Here is an 18,113-nt window from a genome sequence, read left to right as displayed (position 1 = left end):
TAATGAAAGCAATGAAAGCAAGAGAAGCTCATGCTTTCATTGCTGTCTGGGAAAGTATGAAACATTAATGCGCTCACAGGCAGCGAGCAGCGTCACTACTGTCTAATTCCGCACATCGTTGTGTTTATACTCAGTCGTGAGTGAGCGACTAGGTGAAACAGTAACATATAGCTATGCATTGAGTAGCCTACCAGCCATGTTTAAGCGTTGCCTAAACATGTGTATGAAGATGAGTGGCATTATGCTATCCCACACAATAAGCATGAGTGCGCATCTCGATCTTCAGAAGAACATTCTTGAGAGTGAGACATTGTTGCCTATTTCTTTTTTAATAGTACACTCACCATCACACAACTTCATCAACCGACCCTTCTCTGCAAAAGCTGCATTATGAAGTAAGCAAATTGAAGGCAACAACCAATAAAATTCAAGAAACAATGAAAATTTCAAGACTAAACAAAGAAAATGTATTTGAAATGATATATTAAAAGTGCTTTTGATTTTCACGTCTCTCCTCTTTGACTGATGATCGACTCCTCAAACACTCATAACCAGGAGCAAGACGTCCTCTCGTCAAAATGTCCACGAGGTCGGTCTGCTGTTGCAGGTCCATAGTTCAACCATCAGTAGTGATATTGTCATAGCGATTAGACTTGTATCTTATTTGTCTACATTTCTTTATTTTTCTGTTTTAAATTCCCACTTCAACTTTTAATTCTCGGAGAACGTAGCTTCGACAACATATATATCGCACTCATAATAAGAAGCAAAAGGTTATATAAAAATTATTAGTATAGAATCACAGAAAAGCTGGTTTAGAACCAGAAAAAATACAAAACAGAGGGGTACATAGACACAGGACATTTCTTATAATTGCTTGGAAACATTATTTTCCCGCTAAGTCTTGTTTTTCATTTTATTTATTTTAATTTTATTTTTTTTACAAAAAAGGAAAATAAAGACTAGTATTTTACAAAATGAAGAGTACTGTTCTTGAAGATGAGAGTGGATTTAAACAGGTGTAAGTCCAGTTCCATATTTTCTGTACATAACGTATTCCATCTCAGATCTTAGTCCCAGAAGACAAAAAAAAAAAAAAAACATGTCATGTCTTCCAATATGTTCAGAAAATGTCCTATATATAGTCTTCTTGTACGGGATGCTGAATTTTTGTCCTTTTTCTCTCTTTTTGTCACTCTCATTCGGATCATTGGATGGACATGTAAGGCCAGTTGAAGCTGCTCCCGGATAATAGCATATCCCTGATGAGCGTTTCAATAGGAGTTTTACCTACCAAGCGGACGAAGAACAGCTGCTCAATTACCGACGAGGAGACGGTGCGGAGAGATGGAAGCCGCAGCAAGAGCTTGCCAAAGCGGCTGGGCTGGTTAGGGTACTGGCTCCTCACGTATTCCTCCAGGGCGCACTGAGACTTCTCCTGCAGGCTTTCGATGTGAGCCGCATCTGACAGGCCGCAAGCGTCTGTGCAGGCAAAAGAGAAACACAAAAGAACCCTGGTTATCGTTCAACATCAACGTTACGTGTTATTGACAAAGTGAAATTAACAAACACACTGCCCAAACATGCTACGTCACCTTGAGTAAGAGGAACTGTCATATAGAATAAACAAGGGGGATCTGTTGAAGTGGGGAACGCACCACATAGAGGCAGATACCTCTACACGTTCATAAACCAATCAAAACAGAGAATATGCAGCTAACGGGCATGGGAAATGGTGTGCTGCAGAAGCCTATTTATTGTATAGCGTTTTGCAGTTCCAATCGAGGGAGCAGGGGAAAGGTAGGCAGGCCCACTCGTGCTTTCTGACTCAGGGGACACAAGTCTATGGAAACGTATAAAATACATTGATGAAAGTGAAATTGCAATGGTTATAATATGACCTAATTAAGCTACTCTCGATAAGCTGTTAAGACATTTCACCGCTCTTTTCTTGATATACCATGCTTGGCCTGTTTTTCAATGTAGCCTAGTAAAGGCCCTGGAAGCAATCAAATGTATTAGCAGGGGTGAAGTCAATAGTCACGCAAAAAACAGGTAAAAATACGAAAAGGAGCCAGCACAACAACACATGAGACATGTGTTTTGTTCGTAGCCTATATAGTCGGGGGTTGTTCATTGCACATTGGCCTAAATGGAGAAATGCACTCAATGTTAATGTCTTCAGATATGTTTGTGCATAGTAGTCTACAAGCGAAAGTGTTTATCGCACAGGCCACGGCATACTGCTGTGCCTAGAAATCTGCATTAAACGGACGTGCAGGGCCAAGCATAATAGCATTTGGACCGTTATGCATAGGCCTGACGATTTTGTATTAAGCCATTGCTTTGTAACAATACATTAAACACCGGACAATGGTATCCGAGAGGCTTTTAAACCTCATCTTGATTTCTCAGGGCGATAACTCACTACCGCCAGACACAATAACCTTATGAACTCACGGACTGCGCGGGGCCAACGCGGAGATCTTGGGTTGATTTACTATATGATCTTAGACGAGGCAACACAGTCCCATGTATGCAAATCCGTTTGGATTAACTTTGATAGTCTATATTTAATACATAAACAATTAATCAGGGCGAAATGAATTACGTTTTAAACATCTTGCAAATATAAACTTGTGAAATACAATGATTAAGCTCAAATCATATCGACGACTGAGCTGCAGCGAATGCATGAGCCAAAAGAAAGCTCGTGAAAGGGCACCCCATAGTTCACCAAACATAGAACTAACCCTTGCGTCATAATACAACCTGAAAATATCTGCTATATATCTATTTCATAGATTCACATTGAATAAGTATGTGAAAACAGATTATGAAAAATATCCTACAATGCATAACTGGACATAATATTAATCATAAGAACACAACGACCTAAACTAGGCTACCCCTATGGGTTTCATTTTTGAATAAATAAATAAATGTCAACACAGTAAACCTTGACTACAACTATAGTTTGTTACGCATGTTGCCTCTTGCTAAAATGGACAGAACCAAGGTTAAATCTAGTCATCTTAAACAACTATCTATGTAGTTGTATTTTATGTTAAATGTGATATAGCCTAATAACGTAACAACAACTTGGAGCAAGGCACACAATGTCGTCATGTTATGTTAATGACTAAATGACTAGGTAAACCAGGAGGGCTTGATAGGTCATATAAATGTGCCTAAAAGGGCACAGTCACATGTAGGCCTACAAAACGAGAATATAATGTTTGTATGCTAAGGACAGAAATGTCCTCACGGGCAGAAAATGCAGTGGTAAAGTCTTCATGTCACTAAGGAGGGCAAACTAGAGGACTAGAGGGGCTTATTGGCCATGGTCAAAACATGTTTACTGGTCACTCAACCTGTCTGTAGGCTATATAATCCTCACGATTAAAAAAATAATCATTACAAAATACTTCATATGGATATGGCTATTAATATAATAGCCTATAACATAATATAATATATATAATATAATATGAAAGGAAATATATTTAGCTATTCAGAGTAGGCTATAGGATATATTTAATAGGCTATAATTCAGTAAAGATGCTAATGCTAGGCTACTTTAGGCTAGGCTATAGGTGGTCACCAAGCATAGTGTTTTTTGAGGACATCGAGAGTGAAAATATGTTCTAGAAAATAAAATAAAAACACATATTACAAAACACAATGATGTTCAAAATGGTACTTAATTGTGAAATGTATTGATTGAAATAATGCTATTTAATGAGAATTTGTTCACTTCAAAAGAGCCACATAAGAGCTCTTTTGAGTCCCGGTCGATTTAGGCTTCTTTATCCACTAGGCCTACTTATTCTCCATTATCCTTATGCGACTGCTTGCACAAATGGTAATGGCAGCAAGTGTCCACAATCAAACCCCAAATATCTATATTAATACACGCGACAGGAACGGTGACCTTGGCTCAGCCAGATCTAGTAATGACCGGTCATATGTAGACTATGCCTTCTTTTCAAAAATTGGGATTCTAATATTTTACAAGAAAATAATTGTGAGAGGAAATATCTTTAAACTAAATACATTTCGAATATATCTCAAGCATACCGTTGTTCTGACAGAAATGTATAGCAGAGTAAAACAATGACATATTAGGCATATTAATATTTAATTAATCAGTATGTATTTGAATAGGCAGCTAGGGATTATTTCCTGTTTTACCAAGACACATATTTGTGCGCACCAAACATGAAAACATGTGGCGCAACTCGTACACAGCCTGCATCAGGTGCCACACCGCAATTCTGTTTTTATGTATGCATATCATATGTATTAAAACAACGCCTGTTACATAGACCAAACACTTCTGTAGACCTAGTTATCAGACTTATACAAAATGTAATGCGATTCACTTATTATACTGTCCCACAGTTATTAAATAGTATATTGTCTTTCAATCTATTCCTACGTGGGAGTAAAATACACATACAAATTACGTTTTTGAAAGTCGGTTTGTTTACTTCTCTTACGCTCTGAGTAACACACAAAATGTATCACTGTGGATATTTGCAGCAAGCCATTGTCAAAAGAGCATGGAGTAGCCTGCACTAAACAGCCATGGCCTCTGTGTCAGTGTTGTTCTCCCTGTCTACCCCCTCACTGCCCGCCTATTAGAGAGAAGGCCTCAGCAGCGGCATGGGAAACTCACCTGATGTGAAGAGTACTATCGCCTTGATGCAGCTGTACTCTGCCGAGTCAACGTGGAGGGCCTTGAGCTTCTCAACCTGCTCCTGGAAGATTCGAATGTGATCCATGAAAGCCACGACTCGGTCCGCAGACATTGGAGAAGCGTGGAGGCCTGCCGCGGCGAGCAGAGGGGCCACATGCAAAGGCATGGAGCACTGAGCCGCGTTTAGCACAAACAATTCGCTCCACGTCAGCCTGAGAAGGGACACCTGGTCGGTGATCTGCAGATCTGGAAAGAAAGGGATGTTCCTCGCCCATTCCACGGCGCTGAAGAGCAAGCGAGCTGCCAGCTCGCATATGTTCTCAATACCCATGATATTGTTGGGCTGCATGCATTGGCTTCCATATCGGGACGTCGGGTAAGGCTCAGCCCGAAGCAATAACGAGATGTATCCGGAGAGATAGCAATGGCCGTTCAGAGGGTCCCCGTTCGTCAGCCCGTACTGCCCTGGGTTCGGCTGGGTTGGAGGCATTCGTCCTCGCTGAACCGCTGACAAAAAGAAAGAGAAGGAGAGGAAATGTGCATCCAGAACTGATGAACATTGTTGCATGTGCAACCTATGCCGAGAAGCATAAGGCAAGCTAGTGTTTTCTGCTCTGAGATAAGGGAGTAACATTTCCCATCACTATCTAGTTCAAACTGTACATTACATAGTGTGTAAGATTGTGTGTTGTTTAAATAAAATAATATTTTCAATATCTAAGAGTGACCGTAGCCTACATGCTAAGTGTTGCACTTTCTACATAAGTATCGACTAGGCACGCATCTAGATTAACACACACACACACACACACACACACACACACACACACACACACACACACACACACACACACACACACACACACACACACACACTTAAAATATCTAACATAACGGATGCTTTAATACAGGCCTACAATGCCATTTAGACCTATGCTACATCTAGTTGTTCACTGCAGCCCATGTGTCAGTTTCATTTCGTCTAATGTATTCCTCCATTACATATGTGTTATGCTGCACTGAAGAAGAGTGGCAAAAATATATCAAGCACAATAAGAGTAAACGCCTTCTAAGCCTATAGTTCAGTCGAGGAAGAATCTTTTAACAATGTGCATTCAGTATAATTGGTCTAATTGTATTTTGTTGACAATATTTTGGGGGGATAATATTAAATAACATATATGGTAATTTGGTGGTTAATTTAACATTTTGCTTGTTTTGCTATAATTTGTGCTCCAAAGAGAGGGAAAGTTACGGCCTATCATACATTACGAGGCTAAACAAATGTGTACCACACAAATTCTCTGGCATTAACGTCAGCCTGCTCAAGCTGCTTAATCTGTCTAGTCAGCATATGGAATAGGGAGACGATGTGGTTATGTTGTCTGTTCGTCTTAATGCACAGACAAACCAAACACAAGTCTATCACTACACATGTAAGGACGTGCATTAGCATGCATGTTATCTCTCTCTCTCTCTCTCTCTCACACACACACACACACACACACACACACACACACACACACACACACACACACACACACACACACACACACACACACACACACACACACACACAAATAAACAGCTGCTTTGTTTTAGCCTACGACTCGTACCGGTTCCCTATCTTTTGTAGCTGCATTGCATTTGACCCTCTCTATAAGCTAAATGCGCACACATACACATCCCCTCAAAAAACATGGTTGTGCAATGTGCTCAGCCGTATGTATGTGACCTTTTATGCAACATGGCAGCCCTAGTTGTCAATGAAACGTAGGACGCATCATCCTAAGTGCCATTAAAAAAAGATATTCACCTTCCCGCCGCATTCCCACTTTTAAACATTTCTTCAGCCGGCAGTATTGGCACTGATTTCGGTGGTGTTGGTCAATGGGACAGTTCCTATTGGCACGACATGTATACGTTAAGTTCCTTCGGACACTCCTCTTGAAGAAACTTTTGCATCCCTCGCAGGTGAACTGACCATAGTGCTTGCCGCTCGATTTGTCTCCGCAAACAACACATTCTATATGCTGTGCGCCACTCTGTCCAGAATTCTGACTCCCCTTGTCTCCAGCAGTCCCTGGTGTTGACGGGGGTCCTGGCTGACTTGGGGTCTGCGGAGTGTGCGGTGCTGCCGACGCCGCCTGCTGTTGCTCCCTCGCTGGCTGAGTTGCTGGATTGGGGCCGCTTGGAGGTCCTCCGACCACGTCTTCCTGCGGATCTCGCCAGACGCTAACTACCATTGCCATATCTCGGGCCCGGAAAGTGCTATAAAGCGAACGGATCGCTGGGATTTATAAAGCAAGGGGAGAAAAAATATCTCAAACACAACAGTGCAAAGTCAAATCGGAAAAAACAATCTCATAAGAGAAAGAAGGGAGCAGAACACGATCAATACATTGACAATACAGGAGGCGATAGAATAGGCACCCGATCAGGATATGCAAGTATCGGGAGGCCAGTTCCAATGTAAATTGCAGTCAGCCATTCAGGAACCCAATCTTGAAGAAAAAGCGAGCCAGCCGTAACAAAAAAAATGCGGTTCGTTATAAAATAGCCAGAAAGGAGGCAGGAGCGATTCACATGGGCGTAGAAATGAACATAAAATAGATGCGATCCAAAGTACTGCGAGAAATAAATTCCCTTCTCCTTTCTTCCTTGCTCCTTACTCCCGTCTTCGCTGTTGGAGGGGAGGAAAAACTGAAGAGCGGAATTCTACATCTATATTCTTAAATACATTTCATTTCGACCAGCAAAAAGACCGCGTCGCCGAAGTGCCCGTGTAGTTTCACCTCTCCAGTACAATGGAGCGAAGGCGAAAAGATAAAAAAACAAAAAACAACAACTAATAGAATATGCAAGAAGGAGAGACCCAAAATTGAATGCGTTTAAACGGGAAGACCAGCAGAGCAATGTTTCCGAAACGGGGATCTGCGCGAATGTCTGTATATAGTGAACTTTGACACTACTATTGAAACTGACACGTTTCTATGGAGATCGCTACGCCTTATATGGTGCTCGTGTCAAGGAGCCAAGAGAGGGGCTGCTGGCAACTGATAATCAAAGGCGACTGACTGGCCAGAGCCCTGCATTGAGGGGAGAGAGAGAAAATGGGAGGCTAAGGTTAGCCAAGCCTCTTTCTCTCCATTGGTTAGAGTCCTCGTTCCTTGCTACCTACGACTGGGGTCTCTGACAAGCACAATTTACATTGAGCTCGCCCTGCGCTGCTATTTACTTTGAAACCTGATTAGTATTAGTCTATTGTCACAAACAGAGGAGGAAACCCTGGATAGAATGGCCGAAATAAGGGTAAAAGCGAGGACAAAGCTTTGTGCACGTGAAATAAACAAACGTGCTAGGCGAAAGGGACTGGCATAGAATTCCTCAAAGTTTTAAAAATGGTTTGTTTGGGACTACCATATTCATTATACATGCGGGGGGACATTATTATTGATGTATCGTGTGTTTTATTATAGCCTACAGCATTTGGTGGTGTGTAATACTGTATATGCTTCAACTTTACATTTACATTGTCAAAATTCGGGTCCAAAGTTACTGGATCAAATTCGGAAAAAATGTAAGAAATTCTGCATAATAGATCATTCGTGTTAGAATAGGCAGACAGGGTGCGATGGCGCCAGCGAATCTCAAAATTGCATCGACAAATAACAAATACTCTATAACAGTTGAGGTTTTAAGGCCTACACAATCGCTGAACGGGTGTCAAATTATGTTTTATAATGACAATAATTCAAAATCATGTCAAGTTGTTTGAAAATTGCACGGGAATTCCGGCTTTTTGTATGTGGATACTGAAGCCTGCATGCGTCTCCAACTCAAAAATGTCTGGATCGGACTGCCATCTAGCGTACAGTATACAATTACATCCACATAGTAATGCATAACTCACTGTGATCATGCATGTAGTATTCTTATCAACTTTGTAAAATCATAAAGACAAGAAATAAACTCATGAAAATTGCTTTCTTTTTATTTATATTTTTACAGATACTGTGTTCCTGATGAAGATTTCAAACGGAGCAGCTGGTGCCTGTTTTGTAGATTTAGGAAAGACCTTCCAGGGTAAAATCACTTAAAATTAGTGGAACTTAGCACAAATAACATTGACACGGTGTAGTTTGAATATGACAACATTTCGCCCACATGGTAACCAAAGCCACCAGAAGTGTATTCAGTGTGCTTACAAGCCTGGTGCGCCGACATGCATCCATAATAGCCGAACTTAAATAGAGTATAGGGTATGTGAAAATAAAGTGAATAGTTTATGAATACCTTTGTTATGTCTGTCCGAGTGTAGTCAGCTATTAGAAGATAATGGAGCGTAAATATGCAAGTACCCCCCTTGTTAACGCATAGGAGGAATGGGTGTTTTTAAGTATTCAACAACAGAACTCTTCCCGTCCCCGTCTCGGACACTGCACGGAGACTCCCGGTCATGTCTCCAGCTCTTTGAAAAGGTGAAACGAATAAGATTAAAATGGACAAAGAATTTTCTGTAAGTGTATCATTAAGATTTTAATCCACAGATCGGGAAGAGAGCTGAACGGAGAGAGAGAGAGAGAGGGGTGACAGTGAATGAGAGCAGCGGGAAGAAGGCTATAGCACGAAAACAGGAGAGAAAAAGAGAACGTGGACAGCAGGGTATTAAACGAAGAAGCACCCAGCGACAACTATTAGGCTATAGTGGACGGGAAACATCGGTACCTGAATTTGGCTATCACCAGCCAGGCAAGTACAACATTTATTTATCTTCCACCTATTCACAAGAAGCTCTAAAGGAATGAACAATACATTCTAGCCTCGCCACACTACCATGCAACCCATGTAGGCAACCGTTATCTAGTTGATCTGTCTAAATGTCAAACAACCACTGTTAGGCTACATTCCAGGGCGAAACTTTTTAACCGAACTTTGGATCCTTTCCTTGACATCTTTACTGATTTGGGAACCCGTTTCTCCGTTTAAAACTGTCGTCAGCAATATATACGAACATCGTTGATGCTGTTACCGCAATTCAGGGAACCTTTTCCAGGTTATGAGCATCTCACCTGTGCAAGGCTGTTTGTTGTATGATCACACAATGAAAACATCGATAGCAGCCGGTTTCTCATCGATAGTTTCAACGGATTAAAGGACATCTATACGACCGAGCTGGTGAGGTATAGTACAGGCATGAGGATAGTTCTTGGAACACTTTCTGGCTGTTTTGTTTAGTCATATGAAAATGTAGGGCATTCATGTTAATCAAATGATTATTATTTAATTGCAAAGTTTGCAGATACATTTTCAACCCCACTATGTGAGATAAGCAGATTATATTATGTCCTTTTAAAAGCAGTTTTTACGATTATTTTGTAGGTAATTGATGCATACACACAACTTACATCGAGCGATAATACTGACAAAAGCATAGGGTAGGCCTATATGAAATACGATTTTGGCGAGACTATATTAAACTTCGATTCCCTTGTGTCTCAGATTTTAAGTTGATGCTATAAATGCCACTTGAAGTTCCACATGGCAGGAACTTACTATTAATGTCTATGTTATAGTTTGAGTTAGCCTATATTCCCTAAAACAAGACGCATATAAATATAAGTATGTGACATAATTATGTGTTATTACCAAAAATATATTCGCAGTGCAGTATAGGCTATATTTGCACATGTGGCCTATATGAATCAGATCATGCATATGGTTTGCAGAGCATCTACCGTGAGTTAGAGGTTAAAATAGATTAGATATAAGCCTACGTGGGCTTCAAATATATTTAAAAACATAGGCTAAATTAGGCTAATTTCCAAGTGATGCGGTCTCTCTCTATCCGTTTGTATAACAAATAAATAAATACATGCCATGGCAACTGCACCCCATAAACACGTTTCGCTTCTGCAAGCAGTCAATCGAGCGTTATGAATTCTTGGACCAGTTGTGAAAGCAATAAAAGGCCATGATAGTCTGACCTCCTACTTCGTGAACACGGGGGCAAATATCAGCCCATCGGCATTTCAGATAATTAATAAACACGTTGAAGGAAAATAGCTAATAATACAATCCTCATTGGTTCAGTTTATGTAGGCGCTCCAGTATAGGGAATCTATAAAGTCACTACACCGTTCAAAGCTTCCAGCTCCATCTATTGCTTTCTGACGTTTTAGAGGCCTCTGTCGAAATGCCTCCTATAAAAACAAGTATTACGTTTCTTCAGGAGAGGGTAACACACGATCTATGCTTTTCCCATCCACGCGCACCTTTGAGCATCTGCCCATAACTGAACAGCTAACTTTCTAGAAGAAATGGCTGTGGTGTGTTGTTTCAAAAATATATAACTAGCCTATATTTCTGCCAAGAAAAATACAAGTGTAAAATAACTATGAAAAAGTGTAGAGACGTTTCATTAACAAATGAGGTGTGCTGCTGTCAATTATTGACTTAATATGCATAATAGCCAATATTACATGTGCAACTACATATAACAAAACATATATTTGTTGAGTGAGTTCCAATAATTACAAATGAGAAAATAGCTTAAATTAATATAACTATGTTTTAACAGATAACAGAAACCTCTGAAGGCAGATGGTTAAAAAAATCCTTCATCTGCGTCTTTTCAAACTTTTCCCCAATAGTGTATCACTGAAATTATATAAGATATACCTATTCAATAGTATACTTGAAACAAGTATTGCCTATAGCTAATTGTAAGATTTGTATTTGTTTTGATGTGTTCAGTGTAGCCTGGTTTTGTTATAACTGGCTCTCAACTATGAACCACATTTACAAATTCATTTGAAAAATACATGTTGCATAATGAATTACATAAAGACAAAATGAAGATGGCCAGTGTCGCTGCTTTCTTCAGACCCGAGCTGTGCGTTATACTTTAATGTGTGAGTTGGAGGGTTTGCTGAGAGCCCCCTCTGCTTTGAGTCGTTACGGGTTGAAAGAGAGGAGGAGGAGGTTTTTCCCCAATCTGATCCCTAACTATTCCGGGGCTCAGATTGGTGTGAAAGGGACGAAAAGGTCACTTGAAATCGTATTTTATCCGCAGCCATTTTCTCTATGGATCAGCAACTTTGAATAGACATCATCTAATCGCTCTTAATGGAAAAGCTATTCGTGAGAAATAGGGAAAATATTTTAGAGCCTCACCACTTAAGGTCGCTATGTTTAACGCAGGCAGCTTCGACAACATTATAGACAGATCAAAGTAGCTAACAGGTTGAGTTGGGATTGTTTCTTCAGAGTTTGGTTCACCGGTCAAAATACACCATGATGAATGAAGAACCACACACTAGGATTCTGAGGCTACTGCCACGGCTATAATTGTAGACAATTGAAGCCGAAATGACTTTTCCAATTAGCTTTGTGGTTGAAGTTTAGTTAGAGGGACTGTCAGTTTATACGATGGGTAATGGCTTTATCGCTCACAAAACCATCATATATTTAGAGCATATGTGCTAATTACATTAAATGGTGTCAGAGACCGAGATCATAAATCCATTAGCACTGAAACTCCTCATGTTTCTGCTGTAATATTGTAGTTCACCAAAAACCCAACTGGAAGCACCAGTAGCGACATCAAAGTAAACACATTTTCTGAGCTGTTAACGTGGTAAGACGGTCAAAGTGACATAAATTACGCGGTTCTGTATAAGAAGGGGTCAAATGAATGCGTACGGTAGGCCTATAATGAAGTATAAAGTGTGCATCACGCCATTCAAGGCAGACAAAATCCTTCAAAACACATATAGTGTCTTAATGTGGTCGCCTAATACCATGGTGGCGAAGAAAGAAGACATTAGCGAAACACAGCCAAATCATCATTTTGAATGGGAGACGATACCATATTAACTAATGCAACCAATGGCCAAGCACTTATAGGCTACTTGTGATAGCCTACTGTCAATGTCTTGAGACTTTTTAAATCACATCAATCCATATAATATGAGGACAACCCTTTACCCCACGTTGAAGTGCTTCAAAAGTTGTAGAAATTAGCGTGGTTAAATGCAGAATTCCATTTTCTCTACTACTCGACTACTACATCGATTCTACCTAGAGGGACCAAGGCAACACGAATACAGGTTCCAAACGCAGTGCATAAAGGCATTTCACCTGAACAGTAATTTATTTCAGGGAAACAGGAGGGCAAAGGTGGAATTCTCGAGAAATTCAACAAGTATACAGGAGCTTCTGCACGCGAATGACTTTTCATCCTATCACCACATTATCCGAAAACACACTGTCGATAGACCAAAGACAAAAAGTCAGAACAAGATTATCTCCCGTGCAAATATACAATCCGCACATAACCGTTTAAGGAGCAGGGTTATTATGAAACTGGAGTAAAGAGAGAAAGGGAAAGACAGAACATAGACAAGTGGCTTGTCTCATTTGTTCTCCCTGAAACTGGGAGGTGAAATAAAATATGACATTTCCAACTTGCCTGCGTCATTGCGCATCTTTTGTAGTTAAATGAGTGGCATCACCTCAAGTATCCATAATGGTTTTCTTAAACCAACACACAGCACGCGCTCAATTAGAATGTTGTCTGTCTGAACCGCCACCATGCTGTAGCCTAATAGGGGGTGACTGAGCACGTTTAGACTAACGGTACATTAAGACAGAACAAAATCCTTCTCTAGTTACATATCATTCATTGTGATCATGTCTCATATTTTATAAGGCACGATATTAAAACGCGTGTATAGCCTAATTTGCATGTAGACATTCAGTTTCCAAACAGCAAACGTTAAGTGAGCCATAGGTTAAGTAAGATACTGAACAAATTCATTTGAAAATCAACGATATCCTTTAGAAAACCAAACATGTATGAACACGAGACATGTTAAATAGCAAAGTGCATCCACAAACAGTATAAAAGATGACTGTATCTACCTATCATTACACCCCACCCCATTTACATCGAACCAACGTGGAATAGACGTTGAATTGACATCCGTGTCCAGTGGGAATGTACTAATCATGCAGATGAGTGTAATAAAAATAATAATAATACTAAAATAACGTCATTAAGGTATTTTTAACACATGCAAGCACGCACACACACACACACACACACACACACACACACACACACACACACACACACACACACACACACACACACACACACCAGCTGGCTCAAGGTATGACACGCACACACACACACACACACACACACACACACACACACACACACACACACACACACACACACACACACACACACACACACACACACACACACACACACACACACACACACACACACACACACAGCCTTTGGTATCTTGAATCTTATATGGGGGGTGTAATCATTAGAGAAATGGATGCCTGCAAAGTTTGTGAAATGATCAGAGATGTTAGCTGGATCTGAACATCCTGAAGTCCAGCGCTAGTGATGGGATAGTCGTGGGCCAGTGATGGGCTAGTAATGGGCTAGTGCTAGGCCAGTGATGGGCTAGTGATGGGCCAGTGATGGGCTAGTGCTGGGCCAGTGATGGGCTAGTAATGGGCTAGTGATGGGCCAGTGATGGGCTAGTCATGGGCCAGTGATGGGCTAGTAATGGGCTAGTGCTAGGACAGTGATGGGCTAATGCTGGGCCAGTGATGGGCTAGTGATGGGCCTGGGATGGGCTAGTGCTGGGACAGTGATGGGCTAGTGCTGGGACAGTGATGGGCTAGTGCTGGGCCAGTGATGGGCTAGTGCTGGGCCAGTGATGGGCTAGTGATGGGCCTGGGATGGGCTAGTGCTGGGACAGTGATGGGCTAGTGCTGGGACAGTGATGGGCTAGTTCTGGGCCAGTGATGGGCTAGTGCTGGGCCAGTGATGGGCTAGTGCTGGGCCAGTGATGGGCTAGTGCTGGGCCAGTGATGAATCAAGAACATGAAGATAGAGAGTCTGCACTATTCCTGTTCCAAGTGCTGTAATTGCTTGCAGGACACAAAACAGAAACCTTTTTAAGGTGCTTTGATGACAAAGGCACAACAGACCATATATTTTCAGATTGATTTGGAAATGGTGTGTGTGTATCTATCAGTGCAGGTGTGTGTGTGTGTGATCAAGTAATTCCACAGCTATTGGCTGACTATTAGAGCTACGCCGCACCAGGGGCAGTTTTACCCTTTGCTCGTCTGGATGTGTGATGTGTGATGTGTGATGTGTGCTGTGTGATGTGTGCTGTGTGATGTGTGCTGTGTGATGTGTGATGTGTGCTGTGTGATGTGTGCTGTGTGATGTGTGATGTGTGCTGTGTGCTGTGTGATGTGTGTTGTGTGATGTGTGCTGTGTGATGTGTGATGTGTGCTGTGTGATGTGTGATGTGTGATGTGTGCTGTGTGATGTGTGATGTGTGATGTGTGATGTGTGCTGTGTGATGTGTGCTGTGTGATGTGTGATGTGTGATGTGTGCTGTGTGATGTGTGATGTGTGCTGTGTGATGTGTGTGTTGTGTGATGTGTGCTGTGTGATGTGTGATGTGTGATGTGTGATGTGTGATGTGTGCTGTGTGATGTGTGCTGTGTGATGTGTGATGTGTGCTGTGTGATGTGTGATGTGTGCTGTGTGCTGTGTGATGTGTGCTGTGTGATGTGTGATGTGTGATGTGTGCTGTGTGCTGTGTGATGTGTGCTGTGTGATGTGTGATGTGTGCTGTGTGCTGTGTGATGTGTGATGTCTGTATTCCGCTCCTTAAAAAGAGAGCAGAATACAAATGTACGTTGTTTGCTGCAACCAATGGAAAATAAAGTTGTCTTGTACTGTATTGAATCTTTGATATTGCTACTCTGAGCAAGGCAGTTAACCCACTGTTCCCCGGGCTCCGAAGACATGGATGTCGATTAAGTCAGCCCCCCGCACCTCTCTGATTCAGAGGGGTTGGGTTGAATGCAGAAGACACATTTCAGTTGAAGGCATTCAGTTGTACAACTGACTAGGTATCCCCCTTTCCCTTTCCCTTTCCCTTTCTAGGGCCTTTGGCCTCAAGTAAAACCAATGTCAGGTCTCTCCTGCCAAATGATGGTAAACATAAGTCTGTGTTACCTCAGCTGTTGATCTAAACATGATATCTCCTCACCTTTCAGATAGGGTAAAAAGGGTTTAACCATTTCGCTTCAGGCTGCATCAAATACTAATTATAACTAAAGCAACGTAACAGACCAGTGCCTGCTGTATACAGAACACACCTACTGAAAAACAACTTTGCTGCTCAATATTTTTTTATTCTCAAGCTCACCGTCTGTCGTTCCCTCTCTCCATAAAACTCAAAATACGTTTGTTGGATGTTTCTGCCCAAGGAAAGCCAGAGGGGTCAAAATGAAGAAAATATCTGAATTCAAAATCAAAGTCAACTTTGATACGGCATGTTTATGTATGTATTCTCATCACCAAATAAGGAACTAATTGTGTTTTTTCCTGACAGGGAGTGAGCGGCTGTGCAACATGATCGTGCCATGTAAGTTCCACTGCTGCTACACAGGCCCTGTTCACCAATTCACTGAGACATCTCACTAGCACTAATGGATTCATGGATGGAATCATTTACCAAAAATATACATTTATTATATTGGTATAACTTCAACACTCCCTGAAATTAGATCCGTAATATCATCTTGATTCCTTGAACAGGGCATGGCCAAAGTCAGTCCTCATTTAGACTCAGGAAGCCAATCAAAAGGTAGCATGAATCACGCAGGGCCAATGATAAGGCTGTTTGCTCAAGAGACTCCCACACTTCCTCCAGCTAGCTCTTATCATCAACATCTCTGTGTTGTTGTTTTCTCTCAGATTTAAATGAACGTCGTGGCAAGTCCCCCTTCGTTTGGAATAAAGAGCATCACCGTGTCACACGGTCAGAATCGACAAGTCTTCTCCTCATGTCATCTTAAGAAATAATAAAAGAGGAAGAAAATACTGTTTATCAAAACTCCAGGTTAGGTTGGTACACCTGTGATTTATGGATTGTGTACAAGGTAAGGATTGCTAGTAGGAGCTTGTGTCTGCAGGTAAAGCGCTAGACAGACCAACGTGCACAGCGGCCCGAGCCCGGTAGATCACCTGCTGGGTGTTAATAAACAGTGGCGATTCAACATGTACAATCATCTTGAAATGAACAGAACATGTCCGATGTTCTGTAGTCAGAGCTGATAGGAAGGCCACCAGCTGCACATGGACAACAGTTGCGCCGGACTGTCTTGGTCTTAAAAGACAGGTACTGTCTGCAGTTGAAGATATGTACTGTGTTATGAGTTATGCCTGCTCTTCTGCCCTCACTGCCCTGGCCTGGCATGGACCCAGAAGACATATCCTTAACAGAGTGTATTAACCTCACTCAGTTAACCTTGACCCCTTCTACCCAGCAGCTCACACAGCCCCGATGGTCAGTGGAAGCAGAGTAGATTCATTATGAGGATGGTGTTGTTGCTTTTAAGAAGCTATACATGAAATAACATTCTCAAGACCTAATGTATTTGTGATGCCATTAGTGTTTTATTGTCAATGTTCTTATTGTCATATTTAGAAATGAATGTGCAGCTGTATTAAACTGTGCTGGGCAAAATGATTTTGACATAGTTGTGCCTCTCCTTCACTTAGATTTTCATTTGTATATGTGTTTGTGATTCTGTGTTTGTGTGTGTGTGACCACACGGCAAGTTTACCTCGGGTGACCCCCATTGACCCGAGGCATCCCAGCGGAGGTCAAGCCTTGACAAATGAGTTCAGGCGCAGAACAGCAAACATTCCACAACATGTTCTTCCTCAACAACTCCCCCTCTTTCTCTCTATCTCTCTCTATACTCCTCCTCTGAACATCTATCTCGTCAAAAGGTTGTAAGAATGAGCTTATCACACGTAAACATAATGGCAGAAGGTTGTGGAAATGTTCCAGAACATGAACTTCAGAGGAAGACCAACCTTAATGCGCTACTTTTATGTAAAGCTCTACAAAGTTCTGTCTTGTTTACAAATGAATAAGGAAAAATAATGGGATGTTAGTCGAAAAAAGCAAAGTAAACCCATTGGATGTTAGTATTAAACTACTCTTTATCAGGGTTTGGGGCTTCAGAACTGGGCAGTGATGTAGAGGCTGAGAAAAGATGTAGTGTTTAAACAGGAAGTGTAGGCTGTAGTATTTCTGGCAACATACCCCCCCCCCCCAATCTCTCGCTCTCTCCCCAGTTTCTCTCTGATTTCCCAGCATGCTGCTGTCACCTGTGTCAGGCTATTGGTATTCTTCTTTGAGAGGCTCATTAAGGTAAGTGGCACCCCCCATTACGACGACAAGGCGAGCAAAGGTTCCTCTTGTCTTGCGAGTCCCCCAGGGAGTTATCCTACCGTCTCCTCTACCCCAGTCATGTCCACTACTCACTACATTTTTTAAGA

The 18,113-nt window shown here is 41.6% G+C and overlaps 1 protein-coding gene and 1 long non-coding RNA gene across 6 annotated transcripts; one reads left to right on the top strand and one right to left on the bottom strand.

The window, feature by feature from the left end:
• Positions 1 to 308: 308 nt before the first annotated feature.
• Positions 309 to 7,655, bottom strand: nr2f1a (nuclear receptor subfamily 2, group F, member 1a). The gene is made up of 3 exons (XM_029651038.2): positions 6,519 to 7,655; positions 4,682 to 5,209; positions 309 to 1,482 (listed from the first exon to the last, which is right to left on the bottom strand). The coding sequence occupies exons 1-3, from the start codon at positions 6,952 to 6,954 to the stop codon at positions 1,208 to 1,210; spliced, it is 1,239 nt and encodes a 412-aa protein (XP_029506898.1). The 5' UTR covers positions 6,955 to 7,655; the 3' UTR covers positions 309 to 1,207.
• An 85-nt stretch (positions 7,656 to 7,740) lies between these two features.
• On the top strand, positions 7,741 to 17,292 carry LOC135565269 (uncharacterized). Of its 5 annotated transcripts, none has more exons than XR_010461463.1 (5): positions 7,741 to 7,828; positions 8,714 to 8,788; positions 9,253 to 9,454; positions 16,153 to 16,185; positions 16,518 to 17,292. It is a non-coding gene; the product is annotated as an uncharacterized LOC135565269 (long non-coding RNA). The 5 variants fall into 5 exon arrangements; XR_010461462.1 differs by lacking the exon at positions 7,741 to 7,828 and adding an exon at positions 7,868 to 8,014; XR_010461461.1 differs by lacking the exon at positions 7,741 to 7,828 and adding an exon at positions 7,868 to 8,106.
• The last annotated feature ends 821 nt before the right edge of the window (positions 17,293 to 18,113 follow it).

This window comes from Oncorhynchus nerka, linkage group LG27 (assembly GCF_034236695.1).
Source record: "Oncorhynchus nerka isolate Pitt River linkage group LG27, Oner_Uvic_2.0, whole genome shotgun sequence".
NCBI lineage: Eukaryota > Metazoa > Chordata > Actinopteri > Salmoniformes > Salmonidae > Oncorhynchus > Oncorhynchus nerka.
The sequence above is the reverse complement of the archived record's forward strand: the minus strand, read 5'-3'. Positions and strand labels throughout refer to the sequence as shown.